At 44.3% G+C, this 27560-nt stretch overlaps 1 protein-coding gene across 1 annotated transcript; it reads left to right on the top strand.

The window, feature by feature from the left end:
* The first annotated feature begins 21452 nt into the window (after positions 1-21452).
* On the top strand, positions 21453-25457 carry LOC311136044 (transcription factor Sox-9-B-like). Its single transcript, XM_084170110.1, has 3 exons — positions 21453-22207; positions 22472-22722; positions 23149-25457. Exons 1-3 carry the CDS (start codon positions 21768-21770, stop codon positions 23934-23936), a joined length of 1479 nt encoding a protein of 492 aa, XP_084026236.1. The 5' UTR covers positions 21453-21767; the 3' UTR covers positions 23937-25457.
* The last annotated feature ends 2103 nt before the right edge of the window (positions 25458-27560 follow it).

Genomic DNA, 27560 nt, shown 5'->3' with positions numbered 1-27560 from the left:
TCGCTACCAAAGGTGCTTCAACAAAGTACTGAGTAAAGGGTCTGAATACTTACAGTGAGGGAAAATAGTATTTGATCCCCTGCTGATTTTGTATGTTTGCCCACTGACAAAGAAATGATCAGTCTATAATTTTAATGGTAGGTTTATTTGAACAGTGAGAGACAGAATAACAACAAATAAATCCAGAAGAACGCATGTCAAAAATTTTATAAATTGATTTGCATTTTAATGAGGGAAATAAGTATTTGACCCCCTTTCAATCAGAAAGATTTCTGGCTCCCAGGTGTCTTTTATAAAGGTAACGAGCTGAGATTAGAGCACACTCTTGAAGGGAGTGCTCTTAATCTCAGCTTGTTACCTGTATAAAACATACCTGTCCACAGAAGCAATCAATCAATCAATCATGGCCAAGACAAACGAGCTCTCCAAGGATGTCAGGGACAAGATTGTAGACCTACACAAGGCTGGAATGGGCTACAAGACCATCGCCAAGCAGCTTGGTGAGAAGGTGACAACAGTTGGTGCGATTATTCGCAAATGGAAGCCTGGGGCTCCATGCAAGATCTCACCTCGTGAAGTTGCAATGATCATGAGAACGGCGAGGAATCAGCCCAGAACTACACGGGAGGATCTTGTCAATGATCTCAAGGCAGCTGGGACCATAGTCACCAAGAAAACAATTGGTAACACACTATGTCGTGAAGGACTGAAATCCTGCAGCGCCCGCAAGGTCCTCCTGCTCAAGAAAGCACATATACAGGCCCGTCTGAAGTTTGCCAATGAACATCTGAATGATTCAGAGGAGAACTGGGTGAAAGTGTTGTGGTCAGATGAATCCAAAATGGAGCTCTTTGGCATCAACTCAACTCGCCGTGTTTGGAGGAGGAGGAATGCTGCCTATGACCCCAAGAACACCATCCCCACCATCAAACATGGAGGTGGAAACATTATGCTTTGGGGGTGTTTTTCTGCTAAGGAGACAGGACAACTTCACCGCATCAAAAGGATGATGGACGGGGCCATGTACCGTCAAATCTTGGGTGAGAACCTCCTTCCCTTAGCCAGGGCATTGAAAATGGGTCGTGGATGGGTACTCCAGCATGACAATGACCCAAAACACATGGCCAAGTCAACAAAGGAGTGGCTCAAGAAGAAGCACAATAAGGTCCTGGAGTGGCCTAGCCAGTCTCCAGACCTTAATCCCATAGAAAATCTGTGGAGGGAGCTGAAGGTTCGAGTTGCCAAACGTCAGTCTCGAAACCTTAATGACTTGGAGAAGATCTGCAAAGAGGAGTGGGACAAAATCCCTCTTGAGATGTGTGCAAACCTGGTGGCCAACTACAAGAAACATCTGACCTCTGTGATTGCCAACAAGGGTTTTGCCACCAAGTACTAAGTCATGTTTTGCAGAGGGGTCAAATACTTATTTCCCTCATTAAAATGCAAATCAATTTATAACATTTTTGACATAATTTTTTCTGGATTTTTTTGTTGTTATTCTGTCTCTCACTGTTCAAATAAACCTACCATTAAAATTATTGACTGATCATGTCTTTGTCAGTGGGCAAACGTACAAAATCAGCAGGGGATCAAATACTTTTTTCCCCTCACTGTATGTAAATGTGATATTTCAGTTTTTATTTTTAATAAATTAGCAAAATTATGTAATGACAGTCTATACTATTGTAGCCTGAATTAACTGATGCGTCTTGCTGAAAATCTACTAATTTTTGTAAAAAGAAAAGAGGTTGAAAAAGAGGTTGAAATTTGTGACGCAAATACAGCTGTGTCTGTCTCGAGCTCATCGGCTCGGGAAACTGAAAGTTCGATAGCAGGCTGGATGGACCACCTTGATAATGTTGCAAGTTCGCTAGCGGGCTGAACCCAGTCGATATAATGTTGCAAGTTTGCTAGCAAAAGCTCAAGATGGACAGAGTGAGAGGCGGAGTAGAGAGATGAATGTGATTGAAAGAACCAGAACCAACTGTCACTGGTTAAAACAATGACAGAGAGGTGGGAGTTTTCGTTTAATTTGGAATAAGCTTTTATGTTCATGTTTACCATTATATCAGGACAAAATTGCATTTTAAACAAATAGGAGAATGGTTAAATTAGAGACCCCCCCTAAGTTTGACTTTTGTTGCATTTAGGGGAGCTCATGTCTCATTCGGAGGGTCTGTGCCCCCCCTTGGTCCCCCGTAATTCGCACACTGCCCCCACCTCCATCTCTGTCACTCCATCTCTCTCTCACAAATGCACCACCCTGTTCTTATAATCCACTGATCATGCTCATTCATCACTCCATGGACACCCACCCACCCATTCTTACACTGCCACCTTTCTCTTCCCTTTCTCCCTTATCCTACTGCTGACTCACCTCCCTCCTCCCTCCATCCCTCCCTCCGTCTCCCTCCATCCGTCTCTACATCAGCGGTGGGCGTGGTGGGATCCTGTGGGAGACCACTGTCGACATCTCTACCTTGGCCACATCTGTAGCCTGAGGTCACATAATGACACAGTGGGCCCAGCCCAGAACCCAGAACCCAGAACCCATACCCCAGATCCAGGGAACCCAGGCCAGAGCCCAGAACCTGGGCTAGAAATCAGCAACCAAGCCAGCTGCTCTGTGAAACAAACGCAAAGCCCATTTGGGTTAATGTTATAATACCGGCTGGTTTTACTGTACCAATGCACAGAAAGCCAGAAGGAGGAACCAACCAGGCTTGCCATGTGCTCCCACCGCAAGAAGGAAAACACATTGACGAAAACCCTCTGAATGCAATAACCATACGGTCTAGTCAGGATGTATGGGCACTCTAAATGTGCCCTAATGCACAGTAAAATTGTTATTTTTGACAGGTTAGTGTTCAGAGGGGGAATGTAGTGTAGTCTGTCTCGTATAATGAGAGACACAAACCCGCCACTGCATGGTCTCTCTCCGCCAAGCCAGGGTTTGTGAGTGATTGGTGGCCAGCGCTTATGACTACTGCGAATAATATATTTTCAATTTCACACCTACATATCATCTGAATAATATTAAGATGTTTAGTAAGTGTGGCCAAAAAAGGGAGGGGTGGGGACGTCTGGCACAGGAGGGGTACAACAATCTTTTCAGGACAGAGAAAAGAGAGAGAGAGAGGGGGGGAGAAAAAAGGCTGTGTAATATACTGTAATGTACAATATGGAAACAATTACTACTTGGCAAGGCTGGATTTGGCATGGTTGAGCAAATCTGCTGTGGCCAGGATTGGAATTGTGTGTGTGTGTGTGCGTGCGTGCGTGTGAATGTGCACTCACAGGGAGGAGACTAACTGAGAAAGAGAGATAGAAAGAAGGGGAACGAGACAGAAAAAAAAGGTAATGGTGCTTTAAGCTCCAGTCTCTCTACAGACCCTGACCACCAGGACACAGCTCTCTCATGTCTGGCTGGACCTGTGCCATCTTAACTGTTCTATAGAGGCGGTTCGGTACAGATGTATCAATACTTGCAGCATGCGGTGATACAATTTAGAGATTTAGAGATTTTTTGGGGCCCTGATGATTTCACCAAATAATATGTTATTGTCAAATATTTGTAGGACTTTTAACATATAAATGTGAGTCAATACCTTCCTCACGCTCCCTTCTCATACTGCACACACTGTCATAGCCTCTCAAACATACTGTACCTTGGCCATCATAGATTATCCTGCTCTGGGTAGAATTATTACAGGTGAGAGAAGGGGGAATGAATGAGCCAATTGGAAGCTGGGGATGATTAGGTGGCCATTAGGATCTAGAAGAAGCATTTAGGCACAGATCTAGGATCAGAATAACCTCCCTCAATCCTAACCTTAACAATTAGCGTAACAACACAAAGCTGACCTCAGAATCTGGTAACTATAGAACATCCCACTCCTGGCCATCCAGCTATCCCAGCTGTCCCTCAGCACCCCACTGCCCTGTTACCCAGACCACGGAAGCCAGAGAGGAAATGAGGGGGCTCTGATTGGCTCTGAGTCTTCCTGGCCCGGGATGAGAGGCTGCCGATTGGCAGGGGGAGTATGCGCCAGTGCCAGGATGCTCAACAGGGGGTGGTGTTCAGCACAGAGGCTGCCTGCCCTCCCCCGTCCCCCCCTGCCGCTTGACTGGAGGACGATCATGATTAAATAGTCGCTCCCCACTCCGCCCTAAAGGCTTGGTGGGATCAGTAGGCTGGAGCACACACAGAGGCCTGATAAAATCACTTGTGCTCAGGTAAAAGTAACAGTTTTATAAAGGCCTTGGCAGACAACATATAATGATCAGACAGAAGAATGGAGTGGCGTGATTTCTCTACCTGAGATAGAACGCAGAGTGATTTTGTTTTAAACTATCACAGTTATCACAATAAAACGATTGGATTTACTCTAGGATAAGGATTATAAGGGGTCATCAGCTAAATATGACCTAGTTTTACCTCCTACATGAAACCACAATTAACAATAAACAGATTGTGAATGTCGATACATGACGTTAATGAAAAGAAGAAGCAGTAAAACATTATCGGTGTTCAAAATACTATAATTCACTAAAGCTCGGGACATTGGCAGGACAAACGCACACGCCACAGTCAGACTCCAGGGGTCCTATGATCCACATGTACGCTACTGGAGAGGCGTTTAGGGTTACTACTTCATTGGTGCTTCAAGCCACACAGAGAATGATGAAATGGTAGCGTGTGTAGGAGGGAGGAAAAAAGATGGAAGGGAGGGTGAGGTTGGACCGTGCATTCTCGGGAATTACCGGGGTCTGTGACAGCATTTCTGCAGGAAATTAGCATGTAAAAGTGCCCTTCTGGATACAGGGAGGGCGAGGTTCCTGCTGAAGTGCTGTCATGTTACACGTCGTGGCTCTCCTTTGTCCTCTTGGCGTTTATGTTTCTCCAACAGATGGATGCGATTTGAGCAATCTTTCAGGCTCGCTGAGAGAGACGTTGTATTTGTTTCCCAGAATATGGCGCTCCCCCCAAGAAAACTGCATTTGACAACTGACCGTATGTTGGTCCGGAGAACTGAAATGCAGTGGAAATAAATGATTAATTCAGTGGCTACTACTTGACCATTACCTGTGGTGTGGCAGCTATGGTCTAATATCTCTGCTTTGCTGTGTGTCTATGTCCCACCCCTTTATCATCACCCAGAAGTGTCAATCAAACCAGATTGAGAGGTGAAGAGGGAGTTATGGGAACCTGAGGGTTGAGTCTGCTGCATAGAATAAATGTCCTTTACAGTGCAAATGCTCACAAAATGTCAGAGAAGTGATGGAGATGGAGGGAAAGAGGAAGGAGAAAGAGAATGTCCATATTGAATCATAAAAATAAATTCAGAAAATAAACCATCATGGCAGCCCCTGGGAAACGTATTAAAAGCTTGTAAAATAAAAGTTCACTAACACATAAAGCTGTAATGGGTATCCCTTCCAGTGTTTTTTTTTGTGTGTGTTTTTTAACAGGAAGTGGCAACTTAACATGAGACTGGAAGCCTAGAGAGTACAGTACATGGACCTGTATATTAGGCCGAGTGGCTCTGGGACCCTGCTGTAAGTTTGACCTTTGAACCCAGTGACCATTGCATGTGTAAAGTAGTTACCCTGACAACACACAACATGGATCTGGGCTATTACCATCACTAGATCCCACCGCTGCCACCAACTTTGACCCCTATTTGTAATTAAGGCAAAAAGCATCCCCAGCCCTCCTTCCCCCAACCCCCATCAGACACACACACACTGAAAACGACCCCCTCCGAAAAATCCACACGCAGCAGTCCATGTCTGGACAAATTGGAGTTAAGTAGCCGCTGAGGAAAAAAAGGCAGGGGGAATTACTACTGGGATCTGGTCTCCGTTCAGCCTAAACTCTTTTGATGGGCCACGCTTGAAAAACGAGATGTTGCGAAAAGGCCGAAAATCAACCGGTGGGGTAATGTGCCGTTTGAATGTCAGCCGGGGGTTGTGGTTGGGGGACTCCTCCATTCATCAGAAAATTCCTTGATGCACTGAAAAGTACATAAGCTGGTGATTCATCTAGCCTTGTTTTAGTCTTTGACGGAGAGAGTTGAAGAAAAGAGGGAACGAGAAAGGAGGAGAACAGGCATATACCCTGTGCACTCTTTCGAAGCTGATTGCACCCACTAAAACGTTCTCCGTCCCTAGTACAGAAACCTGAGGTAGCACCCCATGTGACAAACCAAGTGTCCTAGACAACGTCTCAATTCTTCTCCCCTCAAGGGTGATGAAAGTAGTGATTTATCACGTTTTACACCAGGAAATTAGAGATATCTCAGGAAGCCTGTCAAAATACAGGGCTTGGGTTACCGAGTCGTTCCAGGACACCCTTCATGTTAGAGACCTGCCCACGGCATGCAGTCATAGTTCCCTCACAGGCCACATCCCAAGGTGTTCCCCATGTGTACTGCTCCCACAGAAGGTGATGTCGAAATATTTTCCCAGGCTGAGGTAGTGGTGTCTTTTGGGAGAAGGTGAAAGCTCAGTTACAGGTGTTTTCCTATGTTTGTCTTTCGCCACACAACACCAAAACTGGTGACAGACACTGCACTGCCACTGTGGGCCTGGGCCGTATTCAACCACAACAGGTTGCAGAATGTCTGGGGTGAGAGTAAAGAACACTGCAGTAGACTGATGTTTGAGCCAGCAGTACAGGGAGATCTTCATATCCTCACTGGCAAACCAATAATGATAATTGAAAGGAATGATAATAGTTCCCTGTGTGACTGTGAGAGCCTGGCCTGTGAGGCAGTCCGTTAGCAGCTAGCTGTTAGCGTAATGTTTGGCGGCACTAACACTTCCCCATCACTTCTCCACATCTACATCCAAACTTCTAATTAAACAACTCCGCTAGCAACCCTCCAGCTAGCGACTAGGGAGAAATCAACCCTGAGAGGAAATTTGACCAAAGTAAGGAGGCCTAGCGCTTTCTGACATCCACATTTACGGTTTAAAAGACTTCTAATTTTGACAATTACAAGTTCCTCAAAAAACAAAAAATGAAGAAGAAGAAAGAACGTGGATGAAATGGAGATCATTCGGTAATTCAAACCAGACATCTGTGCATATGTGGCTGTGGCTGAAGTCTGTGTCGGGGAGAAAACGAAGCTTTGTGCAGGATACAGGGGAATAGCACAGCATATTAACCTCCACCACCACTGAATATTAATCAGCAGTTAATAAAAGGAAAATAAACCGATTGCCACTCCAAATATTATGAATGTGACACTACCTTTATTTTAATTTTGCAGCTTTTTAAAAATCTAAAATCAACAGCTAAGCATTCATCACTCCTGAAAGGGGGGGGGGATAAAATCACAGGGTTGGTGGAGAGAGGCGTTTTGACACGCCTCGCCATGGCTTGTTCAGGTTTCAGATGGATCTGTTGTGGATTTGGATTTATGTGAGAGTCTGAGACCTCGAGTTTCCATGTTCATAAAAAGGTTTGCCGCTAAGAAAAACTCCATAAGGAATATTGAACTGTCTGTCTAATTTCTTGTTTTGTGTCCTTAATTGAAAACCATTGTGATTTGAAACTGAGAAATCAGTTTCTGCTGATTTTTCTAAAACTAAATTATAAAATTGCAACTTCGTCAAAAATATTCCTCACAAAATATTGAAAATAAAGCGGTTACACTATGCAGATCCACCTTTGTCATATGTACTGTGTATCTGAGGCACACAGTTCTCGGTCCTCAGGTTGATCTAGAGTTACCTGTTTTCCTTCGTGTGAGTGTAAAATGTATTCATATGCTCCAGAGAGGGCTCGGATGGGAAGGAGACTGTTTTCTGAGCGATAAAATCAGTTGGCACCTAGCGAGGAGCCGGCATCACTGTTCTCTGGCACTGCGTTAGTGTACATAGTCAAGATGAGAACAAGTCACACATGGGACCAGGAAAACTGTACGAGGCATCCGCTTCTACCACTACCAAAATGTTTTACCTCTTTTCTGAAGGAAAAAGTGGGTACATATGGAAAATAAACAGAAAAAAAGTACTTAAATAACTTTTAAATACATTTTTTAAATACATTTGTAACAAAAAATATGAAATGTGTATTTGGTCATTTCTAAGTGTTACGATGTATCCTTGCTACTGTGTTTCCTCAGAATCTGACCTATTTTGTCAAGATTAGTCTTTGGTTTGAGTGTTGCACAGAGAACCTACTCGATGAGGGTGGAAGGTAGCCTAGCGGTTCGAGCGTTGGGTCATTAACCGAAAGGTTGCTGGTTCAAATACCTGAGCTGACAAGGTGAAAAATCTGTTGATGTACTCTTGAGCAAGGCACTTAACCATAATTTGCTCCATGAACTACTATGGCTGACCCTGTAAAACAACCCATTTTACTACACCTAACTGGTGTGTGACAATAAAACAGAGCCTATCTGTGGGAAAAATTATTATGTGGTTCTGTATTATGCTACGGAAAGGTTTCTAAGCTACCTAAAAGCCTCATTAGCCAGTCCGACGTCAAAAGTTCTTAGCCAATGTTTATCGTATGGATTAACACTGTGTACAGTACAAAATGAGTTTATTTATTAAAAGCGGCTAATTCCAGGAAAAAATCAATAATTACTAATAAAGGGACTTTCTGAGAACCCTTTTTAAATTAGGGTGTGTGTTGATGGTACCAGACAGCTTCGGCACTGTTCTGGAATAGACTGACATTCATCAGCGTTTATTTGCCCAGTCAGCTGATACTAGGCGGCTCACATATGGAGCCTGTTTTGAAAGGCTCAGGCCTGGATTTTTTTTATTAGAAATTCAAACTTAGTTGCATGACAAGTCTAATGCGCCGCACAATGCTGCGTGCAGGCCCAGGTCAAGGATTAACAGGAGTACACAGGCACCTAGCCTGTCTGTTCCCGAACACACACGCACTCACATTGGTCCTGTGTTCATAGCCTCCATGGCCCTGTGGCCAACCACTGTGCTGTGCCCCTCTCTCATTCCCACCTACAGCGCCACTCGACCTGCCAAACCACACAGTGGAATGAGCCTCTGACACACACAGGCAGCATATACATATCCTTCCCTCTCACACGACGCCTAACAATGGAGGGCTTCCCGATGACAGTGGTATCATGTCAGAGTGAAAGTCCCCTGCTTAAGCTTTGGCTCCTTTCCGAGTTGAGACTCGATAAGGGGTTAATGCTACAGTTGGAAGACTGGGTTACAGTTTAAGTTCAATTCCTGTCCAGTTGCATTGGATATGGAATTTATCTATAGGAATAAAACTCCGGAATTGACTGGGATTTAGATGGAATTAACCAATTATTACAGTGTGTGGGGAGCTCAATCTCCTTCTCTTTAAATCCTACTAAACTTCACTCCTCTTGAGATCGCTCTCTTTTCTTTTTTGCATCAAGCTACAATATTTGAATCCTCTGGTGGACCTCTCTCTTCCTTCCTGACACATCACTCCTTCTTTCCCTCTAGCTCATTAGTAATATATTACCATGGAGACAGAGAGCCTCTGAACGTTCCTGCATTCCTCCCAGAGTCTAGAATACTCCTTTAATAATGCATCTCTTCACACACATACTCTCCACACATACAAACATGCACAGCTAACACACCCTATCGTGCACACATGAAAGCACACACATATGGATACAAACACACACATTCATATAAACACACATACATGGATAGACACAAGAACACGCATGCACGCCCACATACATGCACACAAACATATCCTTGCGTGCACTGCCACACATGCACACACACACTACCAATAGCATTAACAGGATTCATTGCATCCCGGCTCCAGGACAGTCATACTGGGTAGAAGTAGCCCCGGTAGCTTGGCACAGTCTATGCCCTGCGCTGGCATCGTCCATGCCAGGTGTTTACTTGCTCACTTCCACCCACCCCTTCAGCCTTGAGTCAACACCCCCTTAAAGAGTAGCAGCATACAACAGGTAAGCAGGCCAAGTTCCTTCCATCCACCATGAGGCCAAGTTCCTCTCCCGGTCTCCCCAGAGCTACTTCACTAACCCTGGGCGTTATTAAGCTGCAAGGCAGGGGTCAGCGGAGGTAAAGACAGTGTAACTCTACCTTTTTAATTACAGGCCTCAGTGATGCGATAAGCAGGTCAACTCATACCTCTACAGCCAGGGAGCTGTGAGGGAAGCCGCAGGACTCCTGGCATGGTACGAGACCAGCCTGTTGACCTTTCTCTTTCAGATCTCTATCTGTTTTGAGATCGAGGCACGTTGACATACCATCATATCAGAGCATCAGAGCCATCCACAGATGTGCCATGCCTCACTTGCTAAAGGATTGTCATCGCAGCACAGTGCACAGACGCTAACAACAGATCTAGGGTAACTGAAACTGAGTGGATGACCTCTCTCTGTCTCTCTCTCTCTTTCTCTCTCTCTACAGATCCAGTTCTACTGTAATACTCTCACTACTCAGGAACTATGGATGTCAGGAAATCAGGCAGGACAATTTCCTCTTGTGGTAAGTAATGCTAGTGTGTTGGAGAAGAGGTGCAGAGGGGAGCAGCAGGTTATACAGGTAGGATACTGTACTGGGACAATCTGATTACACTGACCCCATGCTGCTGTCTCCAGTCCTGGTCCTGGGACTGGGACTGTCGTGCTGAGCAGAGGCAGGGTTATGGATCTAAGAGAAGCTGCGGGCCGGATGTGGCTGGCTAATGGATGCCAGGGGATCCCTGGGATACTGCACTCAACAGCACACACTACTGTAGAGACAGCCTCCTTCTGGTACCCTACTCTCATTCCCACTGCCTCCACCATGTAGCAAAGAGATTTTCAGAAAGGACGGAGGGAGTGAAGGGAGAAGAGGAAAAAGGGATTGAAAGAGTGACTGGAAAAGAGGGCAGAAGAGGGTGGAGGGAGGAATGGAGAGGGAATATGGTGATGGCAGCCTCACCCTAACAGTGAGCGTAACAACGGAGGACAAAAAACACAATAAGGAAATATACAGCAGGATATGACCCTGAGTGACCCTGGAGTGACCCTGGAGTGACCCTGGAACACAGATGGCTTCATTTCACCTAACATTTATTTATTTATTGAATATTAAAACATACAATCTACCTGCAGTGAAGCCGCTCAACATTTACATTGCATTCAGTCATCTAGCAGACTCCCATCCATAGCGACCCACAGGGGCAACAAGGCCCAAGCTCCCAACCGCCAGGCAACCAGCCATCCAAGATCCCCCCACAGTTCCGAGAGCTGCACCTCAACCATCCGGGGCCCCTCAACCATCCGGGACCCCCCACTCCCTCCCCACCCCACAGTATCAAATCATCTCTAGGTAACAATGAAGTACCTTACTATGATTGTTTTCAATAAAAACAAGCTGTTATTGGCAGAGAGGTTTGGAACGCTCTTTCTTAATGGTCTATTAACAAATTGTCACCAGGAAGGCCAAAACTCCATCCCAACAAAACAGGCTGAAATTTCAGGCGGTCTTTTCAAACAGCTCTTACACTAAAAGGGCATTATCATCATTTTTATAATTTCACAGTATTATTTCAACCTCATAGTGTGGAAATATAAAGCACACGGAAATCACATGTTTCTGACTGCACTGGGCCTTTAATAATGTCTTGTCTCAGCATGTCCACTTGTGATTCAAGGCCTCTCAGGCAGTGATTTAAATTGAGGAAGAGACCTACGCACAACACTTCAGGGATTGGTTTGAATAGCTGACTTTTAGTCTCCCTCCTTCATTCAAATATTTGTCTTAATAACATCTCTTAAATAATTTTGACATCACTATAGCATGTTTTTTTGTGGAATACTGTAAATACCAGCTCTTACTTTGACATAATGTCCCTTCCTTTTGGCGAGGGTCCCTTACGGGGGTTTCGGGAGGGCAGGAGTGGGAGGTGGACGGAAGGAGAGATGCTGCACCCAGCCAAAGCAATCCGATATCATCACTCTTTCATTTGGCTGGCAGCCTTTCCCAGGTTGTATCACAGTGACTGTGCAGAAAGAATAGGGCTTTTCATTAGGCTTGGAAACCCTGAGGGCCACAGAGAGGAGGCGGAGGGAGATGGAAGGTATGATGCCATCATTCACCTATAAGGAAGCAGTCAAAATTGCAAAACAACATCCTAAAACACATTATAGGCATACATAGCTATTCTGAGGCAGACTAAGCACTGTCTATGAGTCAACAAAGACAATGTGGTTAAACTACTAGACCATGTGTGTTTTTAAAGGTAGAACAGTATTAATAACAGTAGCTCTGGCAGGTCATTTAGTGCCTACGTCAGTGTGACAGTGCCAACTATATTTAGCTGCTGTGGTTACAGAGAACAGAAACAGGGAGGAGAGGGATTGGATGAGGGTCCACTCAATGGCCCGTAACACAGGTGCTCAGCTTGGAACCAGCCAAGGACAGGCAGTGACATCATCTCCAGTTAAACGTTGACAGCTCTGCAAGTCTCCTGGATTACTGAGCTTGGTCAGTACGAGTGAGTCACCGAAACAACAGTCCAAGTGTGGGGCGAACATACACACACGATCACTCACATAGGCACACACAGAAATGCATGGATGTTAGGGTACACACACACAAACACACACAAACACACACAAACAAACACACACACACACTGGCATCAAAGCAGGAGAAATTGGACGTATGTAAATTTTGCATTGCGGTTTCATCCTACCTGACACCAAATAATGACATAATGAACCACATCAGTTAGTGGGAAACAAACATGTGTAAACAGTAAGTCCACTGCATGGCAGCAATTAACATACATCTCAGCCATAAAAGGCATAGAAAACACCAGTGAAACGTAATTGAGCAGAACCACGGGTAACTGTAGGTTACAAAGCGCTAGGCTAGGAGGACATGCACATCAAGAAATAATTTTAGAAAAGCGTCTAGCATCTCTGTCTGCACTGCACAATTCAATAAGCTGTGAAAGATGTGTTGCATTATGGTTGGAGCCACTTCCAGTCCGACTAACATTTCGCAGTGTCAGAGGTTTCAGAGGGTTCTCGCTCTCTGCCTTGGGTGCTCACTCTCTGTCTCTCCCTCTCCTCTCTCTCTCTCTCTCTCTCTCTCTCTCTCTCTCTCTCTCTCTCTCTCTCTCTCTCTCTCTCTCTCACACTCTCACTCTCCACCTTGGGTGCTCTCTCTCTCTCTCTCTCTCTCTCTTTAACAGGGGAGAGAGAGTTTTCCACTGGCATAGACCTCCCTCTGAGAAACTATTCTCCTCTCCCCCCTGTTAAAACCAAACAACTGCTCAGCATTAAAGGTGTGGATCTGTCATTAGTTAACTCGCCCTGGCAGAGGAGACCATTGTTATTGTACAGAGTGGTATTTGCACAAGTCGTATCTTTGGAGAGAACCAGTATTTCTGCGGCTTTTCCCCCTTCCCGGTCTGAGTGGATCCAGTTTCCCCTGGCCTGCCCCTGGCTCGGTCACCTAATTCAAATTTTTTACTGGCTCGGTCACCTAATTCACATTTTTTAATCAGGGGTTTGAATTCCCTGGAAACCTGACCCGGCAATGAAGGCCTCAGAGTGATTCTCTGGACGATCACCCTGGATCTGTGCTGGAGACATTCTGCACTATTCCAAGGAAACAACAGAGATGATAGTGGAGGTTTGGTTGTGTCTGGCAGGAGGGTGAGAGAGAGAGAGAGAGAGAGAGAGAGAGAGAGAGAGAGAGAGAGAGAGAGCGAGAGAGAGAGAGAGAGAGAAGGAGGGGGACAAGTAGAATGGAAAGACAGAAGGAGGGCATAGAGTAGGAGAGAAAGGAAGAGAAAGAGAGGGAGAGAAAGTGAGATAGAGGGAGAGAGGTATACAGTGCCTTCAGAAAGTATTCAGACCCCTTGACCTTTTCCACATTTTGTTATGTTAAAGACTTATATAATAAATAAATAAATTCATCCTCAGCAATCTACACGTTACAGTCCTATTTTTGCAAATTTATAAAAAATAAAAAACAGAGCTGGCTGCCCGGCCAAACTGAGCAATCGGGGGAGAAGGGCATTGGTCAGGGAGGTGACCAAGAACCCAATGGTCACTCTAACAGAGCTCTAGAGTTCCTCTGTGGAGATGGGAGAACATTCCAGAAGGACAACCATCTCTGCAGCACTCCACCAATCAGGCCTTTATGGTAGAGTGGCCAGACAGAAGCCACTCCTCAGTAAAAGGCACATGACAGCCCGCTTGGAATTTGCCAAAAGGCACCTAAAGACTCTCAGACCATGAGAATCAAGATTCTCTGGTCTGATGAAACCAAGATTGAATTCTTTGGCCTGAATGCCAAGCGTCACGTCTGGAGGAAACCTTGCGCCATCCCTACGGTGGAGCATGGTGGTGGCAGCGTCATGCTGTGGGGATGTTTTTCAGCGGCAGGGACAGGGAGACTAGTCAGGATCGAGGCAAAGATGAACGGAGCAAAGTACTCAGGTCCTCAGACTGGGGCGAAGGTTCACCTTCCAACAGGACAATGACCCTAAGCACACAGCCAAGACAACACAGGAGTGGCTTCGGGACAAGTCTCTGAATGTCCTTGAGTGGCCCAGCCAGAACCCGGACTTGAACCCAATCGAACATCTCTGGAGAGTCCTGAAAATGGCTGTGCAGCAATGCTCCCCATCCAACCTGACAGAGCTTGAGAGGATCTGCAGAGAAGAATGGGATAAACTCCCCAAATACAGGTGTGTGTCACGGATTCTGCCGAGGCTGCTCCTCCTCCTTGCTCGGGCAGGCTTCGGCGTTCATCGTCCCCGGAGTACTAGCTACTGCCGTTCGATGTTATCGGTGTTTGTTTAGTTTTGTCTGTATTGTTTACACCTGTTCATCATTATGTTAATCGTTTCCCTTATAATTACCCCTGTCTCTCATCTGTACTTTGTGTGTGATTGTTTTCCCCTTCACGGTTGTCTATTTTGTGAGCGGGTTATTTCCTCCCTGCGTGGAGTTATTTTCTGTGTCCTTTTGGATCCTTTTCGTATTAAAAGTACGTATCCTGCGCCTGACTTCGTTTACCGCATCTCACAGACAGTCGTGACAGTGTGCCAAGCTTGTAGCGTCATACCCAAGAATACTCAATGCTGTAATCGCTGCCAAAGGTGCTTCAACAAAGTACTGAGTAAATGTAATATTTCCGGTTTTTTTAAACCTGTTTTTGCTTTGACATTATGGGTTATTGTGTGTAGATTGATGAAGGGGGGGGTTGTAATGTAACAAAATGTGGAAAATGTCAAGGGGTCTGAATACTTTCCGAAGGCACTGTAAGGGGAGAAGGGGGGGTTGCGAGGGAAAGAAGCCCTGCCTTAGCTTGCAGATGTCAGGGACCTGATACTGTAAGTCCTGTTTAAACATTGACTGGAACAGAATGAAGTATGTCAACAGACACCCAGTACCCAGGTCTCTGTGATGTGAGCTGGGCCGCTAGCCAGGCAGGAACTATTAATCACAGCCACTAGACAATGAGCAGTGACAACAAGTTGAAGTGATCGACTGAATTGGTGGCCTGGTAATCAGAGACTATACCAGGGCTTACTGTATAACATGGTGAGGGAGGCATGGATCTCTCACACAGTGTTTTGATTATCACTGATATATACAGTGGGGAGAACAAGTATTTGATACACTGCCGATTTTGCAGGTTTTCCTACTTACAAAGCATGTAGAGGTCTGTAATTTTTATCATAGGTACACTTCAACTGTGAGAGACGGAATCTAAAACAAAAATCCAGAAAATCACATTGTATGATTTTTAAGTAATTAATTTGCATTTTATTGCATGACATAAGTATTTGATACATCAGAAAAGCAGACCTTAATATTTGGTACAGAAACCTTTGTTTGCAATTACAGAGATCATACGTTTCCTGTAGGTCTAAACCAGGTTTGCACACACTGCAGCAGGGATTTTGGCCCACTCCTCCATACAGACCTTCTCCAGATCCTTCAGGTTTCAGGGCTGTCGCTGGCAATGCGGACTCTCAGCTCCCTCCAATGATTTTCTATTGGGTTCAGGTCTGGAGACTGGCTAGGCCACTCCAGGACCTTGAAATGCTTCTTACGGAGCCACTCCTTAGTTGCCCTGGCTGTGTGTTTCGGGTCGTTGTCATGCTGGAAGACCCAGCCACGACCCATCTTCAATGCTCTTACTGAGGGAAGGAGGTTGTTGGCCAAGATCTTGCGATACATGGCCCCATCCATCCTCCCCTCAATATGGTGCAGTCGTCCTGTCCCCTTTTCAGAAAAGCATCCCCAAAGAATGATGTTTCCACCTCCATGCTTCACAGTCGGGATGGTGTTCTTGGGGTTGTACTCATCCTTCTTCTTCCTCCAAACACGGCGAGTGGAGTTTAGACCAAAAAGCTCTATTTTTGTCTCATCAGACCACATGACCTTCTCCCATTCCTCCTCTGGATCATCCAGATGGTCATTGGCAAACTTCAGACGGGCCTGGACATGCACTGTCTTGAGCAGGGGGACCTTGCGTGCGCTGCAGGATTTTAATCCATGACGGCATAGTGTGTTACTAATGGTTTTCTTTGAGACTGTGGTCCCAGCTCTCTTCAGGTCATTGACCAGGTCCTGCCGTGTAGTTCTGGGCTGATCCCTCACCTTCCTCATGATCATTGATGCCCCACGAGGTGAGATCTTGCATGGAGCCCCAGACCGAGGGTGATTGACCGTCATCTTGAACTTCTTCAATTTTCTAATAATGCGCCAACAGTTGTTGCCTTCTCACCAAGCTGCTTGCCTATTGTCCTGTAGCCCATCCCAGCTTTGTGCAGGTCTACAATTTTATCCCTGATGTCCTTACACAGCTCTCTGGTCTTGGCCATTGTGGAGAGGTTGGCGTCTGTTTGATTGAGTGTGTGGACAGGTGTATTTTATACAGGTAACGAGTTCAAACAGAGCAGTTAATACAGGTAATGAGTGGAGAACAGGAGGGTTTCTTAAAGAAAAACTAACAGGTCTGTGAGAGCCGGAATTCTTACTGGTTGGTAGGTGATCAAATACTTATGTCATGCAATAAAATGCAAATGAATTACTTAAAAATCATACAGTGTGATTTTCTGGATTTTTGTTTTAGATTCCGTCTCTCACAATTGAAGTGTACCTATGATAAAAATTACAGACCTCTACATGCTTTCTAAGTAGGAAAACCTGCAAAATCGGCAGTGTATCAAATACTTGTTCTCCCCACTGTATATAGACCAGGTGAATCCAGGTGAAAGCTATGATCCCTCAGTGATACCACCTGTTAAATCCACTTCAAATAATTGTAGATGAAAGGGAGGAGAAAGGTTAAAGAAGTATTTTTAAGCATTGAGACAATTGAGACATGGATTGTGTATATGTACCATTCAGAGGGTGAATGGGCAAGACAATAGATTTCAGTGCCTTTGAACAGGGTATGGTAGTAGGTGCCAGGTGCACCGGTTTGAGTGTGTCAAGAACTACAACGTTGCTGGGGTTTTCACGCTAAACAGTTTCCTGTGTGTATCAAGAATGGTCCACCACCCAAAGGATATCCAGCCAACTTGACACAACTGTAGGAAGCATTGGAGTCAACATGGGCCAGCATTCCTGTGGAACGCTTTCGACACTCAATGTTAGGAAGGTGTTCCTAATGTTTTGTACACTGAGTGGGCCCCCCTCAATGTCTGAGCAAGGAATTTAGCATTTCTTAAGCAATTCTACACATATTGCCACGGGGCAGTGAGAAAAATGTCCAGTTTTATATCTAATCTCATGCCATTCTACATATTTTGTAATGAGGCTGAGAGTATTTTGTATTTTTAAATCACATTTCCTGTTATTTTACATATTTTGCCATGAGGCTGAGAGAAAATGTTGCAGTTTTACAGCTAATTACGTGAGCCTCAGCACATTGGGACTCAATGCCCAATCATTGCATCTAGATGTGTCCCAGCCAGGACATCCTTTAGAACAGCTGAACCACAACCTGACTGGACAGACCGAACGCTAAGACCAGAGGAGACCTCCCAGAACTCACCTCCGACAGCCAAGTGAGTTTCTCAGGGCAAGGCCGACACGGTTTAGGGATTGACTCCCACTGTTTGCCCAGAATTTTGACGCTGCGACTCGAAGTCAAGATGAGAAGTTTCCCAAGGCATCTCAGCCATAACTATCTCTGGCCTGTTCAGCCCAGGGCAATGCCTTATGTATGACCGATACTCATCACTCATGGACTGGAGTAGTTATGGTGTATTACATAGTGGAGTGTAAGGAATTCAGACACTACATAATGTGGTTGTTTCACAATGCAGCACTTACTGTACTACATGGAAAAATGCTAAACCCAAGGCACATTTAGTTGAGGACAATCCAGTATGGTTGGAATGAAAACTATGTAATATTTCATCCTTATACATAAGACCATAGCTCAGTGACTCTTATCACTGTCAATGGATAGACTATATTCTACATTGTATAACAAACAGAATGAGGCGTATGGATCTCATCCCGTATCTTACAGTCAAGAGAAGTCAGTATGTTATCTGCACAGTAGTGTTTGAATTCCATTCCATCATTGAAAAGTTTTAGACTTGCACATTGAATACAAATAGAAAGTTGGCAGAGTGTGTGATATGTGGGGGAGTTTGTTGAGTGTAAGTACATTAGAGTTAGACCATATGTTTTGTTAGTTTGTTTTGTGCCAATTTTGTAGACTTTATTATCTTTGACAGGATGTGGCGTGGGAGTAGGCCTACCGTAGCAATAGCTCATCTGTACTCACTCTGATGGAGGGGGGCAAACCCACATGGTGCTATGGTTACCAGTGGTGTAATGATTTGTCCAAAGCGTTTTGCAAAGGAACTCCAAACAGAAAACGTTTTGCAACGAAAACAATACTTTTTATTGGACAAATTCAGGTAGGTCCCTCCCCGTTTCATTTGCTTCTGTTTGGTTCTGTTTGTTTCCTAGTGAATACCCCCTTGGGCTTCAAGTGTGTAGGGCTAGTCTGCTATCTTGGTGCTGAGCCGGTGGTTGAAATTACAGGCAAACAGAAAGAGAGGGGAGGGGTTACGGGGTGAGTCACATACCTCCATCTCAACTGGTTGGGACTGTTAAGGATGAGACCGTTTCGTTCAATGATGGATTGCTGATGCTATGTATTGGCTATTGAGAGGCTTTGAAGTCACCGGTCGGCCATATTGGCACTCCCCAGTAGGATCAGGAATTAATGGAATTCTACAGTATTTCAATTAAATGTTTCAAGGACAAAATTACATGTATTTAAGCTCTTTTTTTTAAATGGTGGGGACAGTAACATTAGTCCTCTAAAAAAATGTTACTTTAAGGAAAAAGTTTTTATATATTTTATATTGTATTATTTGTATGTTTAGCTCACATAATATAATTTAAAAGTATGCATTAAGGTGTCTGTAATAGAATAAATGTGGCAAAAACAAATGTAGATATTAATAAACCCTTTAACTGTCCTAATTGCACCATTTTTATAACCTCTGATGATTAGGAATTGAGTCTGTTGGAGAGGATCAGCTTGAGCAAAGTGAGGTGTAGAATCACTGTTCTAAAAATAGTAGTCCCTGCCAAATAATAGGCTTTGTGCAATTAAGACTCGTTTACTACCACTCCCCTGGTTTAAGAGATCCCCCCACCAAACACTCAAGCACAACCAGACATTGAATGATTGATTGGAGACAGCTTGTGTCAATTAAAGAGATTTTCCTATGAGTTTCTGCCTGCAGCAAACCCAGTGGATAATGCTGGAAATACAGGTCAAAGAAAAAAAAACTCTAAAAAGACAAGAAAAAAACGCCTGGCCCTATTTATAACAACATAAGTCCTTATCTTCCGCATCATCATCATTGGAGTTGAAAGGCAATATCTTGTTGTTCCAGGGGAGCCCTGTTGGTGAATGTTTTCAGTGGTGCCTCTATTCCTTTTAGGCCTATAAACAAACCAACCAGGACACGTTTTAGTGGCCTAATAGTGCGTGCTGCTTGCTCAACCGCAGTAAGGGCTCAGGAGCTATTGACAAAAGTCTAAAATGCTCTGTTCTGTTTATGTTCAAAGTGAATGAAAATCTTAAATAAGCAGGCTACATGTAAGTAAACAGTTGCGCAAGAGTGGAGACTTGCATAGGGTTTTTCTGTATTTGGAACCAGAGCTCTAATTGCTCTGAGGAGCAGATAGGATTACTGAATGATTCTGCGTTTCGCGGCAGGCTGACATAACGCAATCAAACAATTTTACAACATCCAGAGTCTCGCTTTCACTTATAAAGCAACCCGCTATATGCACAGTGAGAGAGAGAGAGAGAATATGCACAGAGAGAGAGAGAGAGAGAGAGAGAGAGAGAGAGAGAGAGAGAGAGAGAGAGAGAGAGAGAGAGAGAGAGCGTAATGGTAGAAATTACCCGTATAGACATCTGTAAAGTATTATATATGCAACTTCAGGTAGCTCAGAAAAACATGTTGCACACATTACAACGAAAATTACATTTCCACAACTTTAGAAAAAGCCAAATAAACAACCAAAAGACATGTGTTCGTTTGCAAGGGACTATGAATGACCAAGCCGTCCCTGATGTAGACCGACTTTATTATGAAGGTCTAGGTGAGAGACAGAAATATTCAAACGTATATGTTTTAAAGGAGGATGTAAACATGGTGAGCTTGGGTGATGAAATACTCCTAAATTATATGACCATTTTGACCACTGCTTTTATCTCCAGCGCTGTCATTACAAAAAAAAGCTATCCTCCTCAACAGTTGCAGTGCAACTGTTTCAACCGTTTCTTGAGTTCCAGATGTCCCCCAGAAAAAGGTACACGTTGTAATATAAGTTCCTGGGCTGCTGTCTCCCCCTATGGGCATGTACATTTTTAACCAGTAGAATAATAATTGGTTTGGTATGGATCGAATAAACATTATTATATGTCTTAGTAACTTATCTGCCGTGGCCTTTGTTTGCCGTACAGAAAATAGCCTAGGGCAGGGTCACTATATGAAAAGTATGACTTTCGACATGGGATTTCGCATGCACACAATTTCAGTTATAATGGACAAATTATTGGTAGGTCTATTTGCATGATTTTATCCTCAATGTTTTTTTTCGTCAACTATTTGTTTTTTATTTTCAGTTTTCACTGGTTGAACTTTGAAGGTGCGAGTAAAAAAACGTGAATAGCCTAGTCTATGATTAAGAATATAAACACACCTTTGTAAACCAAAATCTATTTCAGTACGTGAATTAGTATACCTATATCAATATTGTACACAAAATACATGAATGTCTACGCATAGGCTGTGTGTGTGGAGGGGAGGGGAGGGATCAAATTCCTTCAGTTCGTCATGCTCAGTCGGTCGACCAATCATATTCGGGTTTTCTCGGGCATTCTGTAGCGGCACAGTAACTCACTTATAAAGTCCGCTTGCAAAGGATTTCAGTTCAAAGCACGCACACGTTCTGGGGATACTATTTGACTGGATCACTTTCTCTTTTTACCTGAAAAAGTTACAGCAAATCATCAGCTGTTGCTCGAGTGTGGAGACGCCTGCAAACAAGACAAGGTTATTATACAATCTTTCAGAAAGACATATGCATAAAGACATTATCTCTCCAAACGGCTTTGTGCAGTTGACAGCTTCTTTGCAGGAGCAAAGAGCGTCTACTGTTACTTTTTTCTCCACTTTTGGACATTTGAAAGACTTTGGTCGTACTTTCATATTTCGTGCGTATTTGTGAGACACATTTTTTCGTATGAATCTACTCGACCCCTTCCTGAAAATGACAGACGAACAAGACAAATGTCTCTCAGACGCACCGAGTCCAAGTATGTCCGAGGACTCTGTGGGATCCCCATGTCCGTCCGGCTCTGGCTCCGACACCGAGAACACCAGACCGTCAGAGAACGGACTGCTGATGGGTCCGGATGGCCCCCTCGTGGAGTTCAAGAAGGACGACGATGACAAGTTCCCTATATGCATCCGCGACGCGGTATCCCAGGTCCTGAAGGGCTACGACTGGACCCTGGTGCCAATGCCAGTCCGTGTGAATGGATCTAGTAAGAACAAGCCCCACGTCAAGAGACCGATGAACGCGTTTATGGTTTGGGCGCAAGCTGCCCGGAGAAAGCTGGCTGATCAGTACCCGCATCTCCATAACGCTGAGCTGAGCAAAACTCTGGGGAAACTGTGGAGGTGAGTCTCAGTCCTCTCTGTCATTACTTCCACATTTTTATTTCGCGTGGCAACGCGTTTGTGGTCTTATTACTGAAACAAATTTCTACTCCATTCTACTTTTACCCATTCATGTTACGCACGCATATGAACTCGATACTGTGATCTTGCGTCATTTAGCCTTTGAAATAAAAAGGTATACTATGCCTCATTAAAATAGGAAACTGTTTTGCTGTCAATTGAATATTTTATTTACTCATGTATCCATTTGCCTTTTACGCACAGGCTACTCAATGAGGGAGAGAAGCGTCCGTTCGTGGAGGAGGCAGAGCGATTGAGGGTACAGCACAAGAAAGACCATCCTGACTACAAGTACCAGCCCCGGCGGAGGAAGTCCATGAAGAACGGACAAAGCGAGTCTGATGACGGCAGCGAGCAGACGCACATATCACCAGGCGCGATCTTCAAGGTGCTCCAGCAAGCAGACTCTCCAGCCTCTAGCATGGGAGAGATGCACTCCCCCGGAGAACACTCTGGTAAGAAGAGAGATAATGCTTAGTGCCTATTGCAGTCAATCAATCAAATGTATTTATAAAACCCTTTTTACATCAGCAGATGTCATAAAGTGCTATACAGAAACCCAGCCTAAAATCTCATACAGCAAGCAATGCATTCAGCATGTGTTCGTCAATGTATACACATATTTGACACGTTTACTGCTGCTAGACTTTTTATAACAATACATGTGTATGAAAGTAGATTATGTGAACAGCTGAAGACTGATACTATCAGATATGTTCTCTGTGAGTTGAACTTGATATCTAGATTAATTTGACCACTTGCAAAGCTCTTATGTTTTCCTATTCAATGAAATCCACGGGTCTGCTCTTGCTCTGAGACTTGCATCACAGAAAGCCTATATGTATTCTATATGTAACCCATTCTCTCTCTCGCTCTCTTAGGCCAGTCCCAAGGGCCCCCCACCCCTCCTACCACCCCTCCTACCAAGACGGACATCCAGGTGGGCAAGGTGGACCTGAAGCGGGAGGGTCGGCCCTTACATGAAGGCACGGGTCGCCAGCTCAACATCGACTTCGGGGATGTGGACATCGGCGAGCTGAGCAGCGACGTCATCTCCCACATCGAGACCTTCGATGTCAACGAGTTCGACCAGTACCTGCCCCCCAACGGTCATCCGGGTGCTCCTGGCGCTGTCACTGGCCAGGTCTCCTACACCGGTACCTATGGCATCAGCAGCTCCGCAGTCAGCCAGGCAGCAGGGGGCGCCACAGGGCACAGCTGGATGACCAAGAGCCAGCAGCAGCAGCACTCCCTGACCACGCTGGGTAGTGGAGGGGAGCAGGGCCAGAACCAGAGGACACCCACACACATCAAGACAGAGCAGCTGAGCCCCAGCCACTACAACGATCAGCAGAGCTCCTCCCCTCCGCAGCACGTCACCTACGGCTCCTTCAACCTGCAGCACTTCAGCTCGTCCTCCTACCCCTCCATCACCCGGGGCCAGTATGACTTTTCTGACCACCAGGGCGGCACCAACTCCTACTATAGCCACGCAGCTGGGAGCCAGGGCTCAGGGCTGTACTCCTTCAGCAGCTACATGAGCCCCAGCCAGAGGCCCATGTACACCCCCATCGCAGACCCAACTGGGGTGCCCTCCGTGCCCCAGACCCACAGTCCCCAGCATCACTGGGACCAGCAACCAGTGTACACACAGCTCTCCCGGCCCTGAGGACACAATCATCAACACGAACATACACTTATATAGACTGTTAGGCATGCCCATTTTGCAGAGGGAGACTTTGTCACAACATTCCAACATTAGCTCCCAGCAAACAGACACTTGAATTTACAACAGAGGAAGAACACGACAGAGTAGGTGAAGGAGAGCTGGACTTGTAGGAACTGAAACTAGATCAGAATAGCTCACAACTGGCCTTTTAAATTTGTGTTGAGGAAATATATTTTTTAGCAAGAACAGAAAAAAAGCATTGAGAAATCCTCTGTGAGGACTTATTAAATTGTTGATATTTTTAATAGGTACTGTGTATGTTTTCTTACCTTTTTTACTCTGGCAGTTTGTTTTTTGGATATTTTTGTAGAGAAAAGCTTTATTTGTATCCAGTTGAGCAGGAAACCACTCACAGTAGTGCAGTTATCTATTCTATGGCTTCAATTCTCTGGTGGAATTTTGTACAGGCAGTAAATCTCTATCCTTTTTTGGTTGTGTATGTTTCCTGCAGTGCATTGTGCTTACAGTATGTTCTGTGCCATCCAAGAAAATAAATTGCATTTTGTATTTGTGCAGTTTAGGGTTTCTCCATCAATGATTTCTCATGATTATAACACGTTCTTAGATGTAAGAGGCACATGCTGTGAATGACAACAAAATAAGTTGACGTTATCGTTTTGTGCAGGAGATTCCAGCCTTTTGCACCATTAGTGCCTAGTATATCAGAGGTTGGGTGAAAGGGTGTGTGTGGGTGTGTTACAGCATATATTATAGAAGAGAGAAGCCACAGCTGAGATTATACTTACCATCTGACAACATGTGTTTGACAGCCACAGGAAGTGCCCTTTGACCTTTCGGGTGTCCCCTGCAGTCCATCACCACACCAGTGTCATTTTACAGCCCGCCTGCCTGCCTGCCCCCACCCCCTCTCAGTCTTAACCCTTTAATTTATTTTTTAAATTAATTATTATTTTGCATTTTATTCTTTATTTGATACTTTATACAACAAATTAATTTGTCTTAAAAATAAGTTATCTTCTGGATATTAAATGTCATATAAACCGGTCTTTTTAGCCGAGTGGGTACTTTAAAAATGGTACAAACTGTAATCACGTTTTATTTATCGTATGTAAAATCTTTTTATCTTAAATGTTTTATTTGTCATTTTTTGCTATCTAGTTGTGTACGGATTATTGTTCATTGTGAATTTCTTGAGTTTGGATTCTAAACTATGGCTGAAAGAACTGGAAATACGTTTTTTTCTTATATGGACAAAGTTTTGCAGTTAATTTCTTTTATGCTGTGGCTGATATGCTTTATTAGAGGTACGTACCAGCATTCCTGTGTTCTCTGAGGAACAGTTTTTTCTACGTCCTACCACATACTATCTCAGTAATGATGTTTCTTTCTGATACGTCTGAACAATTCGTTTTCTTCAGCTATCTTAACATGTTACTGTACTTTCTTAAAAATAAGCTTACCTTTTGTATTGTATTTGCAATAAAAGAGAAAATACTTTAGAAACAAAATGGTTGTTGATATTTTATTACACATAACATTAACTACTTATTAAATAGGGTGGGGGAACAAGGACTCTCTAGTTAAATTCATAACATTTATACCAACCAGGGGTGCAACTTACACTGGGGACGGGGGTGGACATGTCCCCTCCACATTCTGAAATTGCATTTTTGTCCCCCCCCCCCAGTTTTATCATTGGAATGTGATACAAAACAAGGCAACGGTGTGCTTTAGGACCATGCGGACGCCTCCGAGAGGTCGGGTAGGCTGTTTGGAGTGTTTATCCGACTGGATAAAATAATAATAAAAATATACATATATATTATGTCCCCCTCACTTCTAAAACTAAAGTTGTGCCCCTGATACCAACCCAATATCAACATCATTGTTTTAGTGTTCAGTCATGTTGAGACAGAGAGGTAGACAGAAAGAGTTAAAGATAAAGAGCCTGAGAGAAGGCGGTTCTCTCAGAAGCCTTGTTTTTCTCATTTATTTTCTGATGCTTTCTCTTCTGTCAGCTGGAGCAGCAGGGGGTCCCTCCTCCCTCCAGTCTGCATGTTGTAAGACTCTAGATCTTTGCTGGGGGAGGCTACTTGGCAGAAAATCAGTAAAACCGTGAAAAAAAAGTTCAAATTTAAAGCAGGGGACTTTGCGTCCCTTCCAGCAAAGCTCTCTTTAAAGATATTCAGTGCTGCCATCCTTTAAAGGTCAACTCAAGGAAATATTGACTAGCTTCACCACACCAGGGGATCAATTGCCATTTTCCTATTCTCTACTACTATAAATCACACATTTTGGAAGCTGTTGTGATTGTTGAAACCACAATTTAATAGTATGTACACATGGCATAGGAGGACCATAAAATAGGATTTTATCCATGTTATTGTATGTTTTTAATATCAGAATATTTATTAACCTCATTGTTTGACACAATTTAGTTGTATATGGCATCCATCGTTGTTTTTGATCCATCTAATCATTTGCATCTTTTTGAGAGATTATGTTGATTCTGGCAACTGTGTTTTACTTTTGTTGTTACTTTGCAAACATCATGCAAAGCCAAATCCCCTGTGGCTTAGGGTAGAGAAGTGAGAACGATTTCGACAGTGTGTTCGGCCTTTTAGTGTGAGAGAAAGATGCCCCTTCCTGAAGTGAAACTACCACTCCAGCTGAAGTATCCACTTTCCCATGTATGTAATGTAATTACCATATTATTTTGCAGTCACTGACAACTGCATAATTATTTGTATTATCATATTACATGATCTGGCTGTACACTTATAACTCATTGGCTGATCAAGGTGGGAGGAGGATATCTAGCACCTGTGTCCAGCGATCCAATTGGAAGACATCAGTTTGGCACCGGACAGGTAGGAAAGAGGGGGAAAACGAGTAACGGGAAGGATGAGAGAGGGAGAGAGATGACTTCAGTTGAAAGCAGCAGCGAGACCCATCTGAAAAAGCCATCAGTATCCCTGCTCTTCTAATGGGGAAATGGTGGGACTTGGGAGTAGACAGATGACATATTACACATGTATGTTTTCCCCCGCCAGTGCGCTCCCAGGCCAAGTCACATGTATGTTTTCCCCCGCCAGTGCGCTCCCAGGCCAAGTCACATGTATGGGCTCAGTCCCAACAGTGCACTGAAATAAGATGAACGGTCTCGCCCTGTGACAAGAGGGCTTAGCATAATCCTCAACCCATCAACCAATCTTTATCGGGCTGTCTTCACTGAGCTGCCCTGTCTGCGTAGACCTATGGCTTATTTCTGACCAATCAGAGGGCGAGTAGAGCATGACCATATGCAGGTGTCCAATTCAATCCTCCAACGAGAAGAGACACGGTGGAGTAGATCTGTTAACTACAGGAATCATCACTCCAGCAACAGAGTTCACTTGTTGCTTTGTATGTTATGTATGACACTGTAAAAACATAGTTATTATGGAAATACTTTAATTGATTTGATTGGCACCACCGCTTTAAAGGGGAACTCAGGGCAACTCAAGAGACTGAGATCATGAGTGACTAAACAGAAACCCAACCGTTTGAGTGGAACTAATCATATAGTCAGCTGCTCTGAGGGACAGGTCTGACTACAGGCCC

The sequence above is a fragment of the Coregonus lavaretus genome, assembly GCF_964263955.1.
Source record: "Coregonus lavaretus genome assembly, chromosome: 1".
NCBI lineage: Eukaryota > Metazoa > Chordata > Actinopteri > Salmoniformes > Salmonidae > Coregonus > Coregonus lavaretus.
The sequence above is the reverse complement of the archived record's forward strand: the minus strand, read 5'-3'. Positions and strand labels throughout refer to the sequence as shown.

What these genes read in the sequence shown, in the direction of transcription:
- LOC311136044 (XM_084170110.1), top strand. Translation starts at nt 21,768, where the DNA reads ATGAATCTACTCGACCCCTTCCTGAAAATGACAGACGAACAAGACAAA. An exon ending in ACTCTGGGGAAACTGTGGAG is followed by an intron (nt 22,208 to 22,471) that starts GTGAGTCTCAGT and finishes TTTTACGCACAG; the next exon opens with GCTACTCAATGAGGGAGAGA. An exon ending in CTCCCCCGGAGAACACTCTG is followed by an intron (nt 22,723 to 23,148) that starts GTAAGAAGAGAG and finishes TCGCTCTCTTAG; the next exon opens with GCCAGTCCCAAGGGCCCCCC.